The sequence below is a fragment of the Chaetura pelagica genome, unplaced genomic scaffold, assembly GCF_000747805.2.
Source record: "Chaetura pelagica isolate M959 unplaced genomic scaffold, ChaPel_1.0 scaffold872, whole genome shotgun sequence".
Lineage (NCBI taxonomy): Eukaryota > Metazoa > Chordata > Aves > Apodiformes > Apodidae > Chaetura > Chaetura pelagica.
The window spans coordinates 107003-108214 of NW_009952388.1; the positions used below are offsets into that span (position 1 = coordinate 107003).

At 62.0% G+C, this 1212-nt stretch overlaps 1 protein-coding gene across 1 annotated transcript in view; it reads left to right on the plus strand.

Annotated features, from left to right (window-relative positions):
* The first annotated feature begins 689 nt into the window (after positions 1 to 689).
* HTRA2 (HtrA serine peptidase 2) overlaps positions 690 to 1212 on the plus strand; it is a 5619-nt gene continuing 5096 nt past the window's right edge. Inside the window, exons 1-2 of the mRNA XM_010008181.1 lie at positions 690 to 727; positions 926 to 1187. Of these exons, the coding sequence (XP_010006483.1) occupies positions 690 to 727; positions 926 to 1187 (300 nt within the window). The remainder of the gene's footprint in view (positions 728 to 925; positions 1188 to 1212) is intronic.

The following is a 1212-nucleotide window of genomic DNA, read 5'->3' on the forward strand; positions in this document are numbered from 1 at the left end:
CAGGACCGCGTCGGCAGAGCTGCCCTCGGGGCTGCAGCCTCAGGCTGTCCCTGCCCTGTTCCAGGGGCAGGACTTCGCATTTGCCTTTGAGCTCCACGTTCTTGACAGCCTCTTAGGGCACCTCTGGATGGCTCTGCCCTGCAACTTGTGCTGTCACCTCCAGCCTGGTGTCACTGCAGCCTTGCTGAGCATGTGCAGTGTTTCCTTCTCCAGTGCCCTGGTCACTGTCTGGTGCCTGGAGTTGTGCATATCCAGTTGGTTCCAGTGATCCCTCCCGTCATCTTCCCTGTCTGCTGCGTTCCCACAGGCTCTGCCTCGGCGCACAGGGGCTTGGGAGGCCCAAGGATCAGGGCAAACAAGCACTGGTCCCCTCAGCCCGTTGTGTCTGGTGTCGCTGGGTCTCTTGCCTCATGTAGCACCAGGCCTTTCCCCACAGGTCAGGGTGATGGGTGTCCCCGTGGGGACCAGGGCCTGCAGCTGTGAGTCTTCCTCTGCTGGTGCAAGAGGAGATGTCCCAGGTTGTTACCTGCTCCAAAGCAAGGCTCCGTGTGTTCAGGATACTTTGCACAGATCACAGTCCCTTCCTTATTGCTGCTGTCTCCCACAGAGCCAGTGCCGTCCACTGCGGCTCTCCACTCACCTGAGCTTCTGTGCCTCTGTGGTCCTGGTGGGATTAGACCTTTGCCATCATGCACAGGCTCTGGAGTCTTCTGTTCCCTGTGCATTTGTGTGGACTCTCAATATGGGGAAGTGTAGGAATCTCCCCATCCTGCTGTTGCTCTGATATCTCCACTGTCCCTTGAGTCTTTCCAGACCTACCAGCCTGGACCATCCAGTCTGCCCAGCCCCTGCTTCACCCCCCAGAGCTTCCACGAGTCCCCTTGGGGTCCCTGCTGCCCTCCCCTGACCTGTGCCCTCCTCGCAGGCACCCCTTCTCAGGCCGTGATGTGCCCATCTCAAACGGCTCGGGGTTCCTGGTGTCCCCGGACGGGCTGATTGTCACCAACGCCCACGTGGTGGCCAATCGCCGGCGCGTGCGGGTGCGCCTGGCCAGCGGCGAGCAGTACGACGCCGTGGTGCAGGACGTGGACCAGGTGGCGGATATTGCCACCATCAGGATCAAGCCTAAGGTGGGCCCTGCAGCCGGGGGGGGGTCCCTGCCTCCCCCCCACCCCCGCCTGCTCACCGCCCTCCCATCTCTCAGCACCCCCT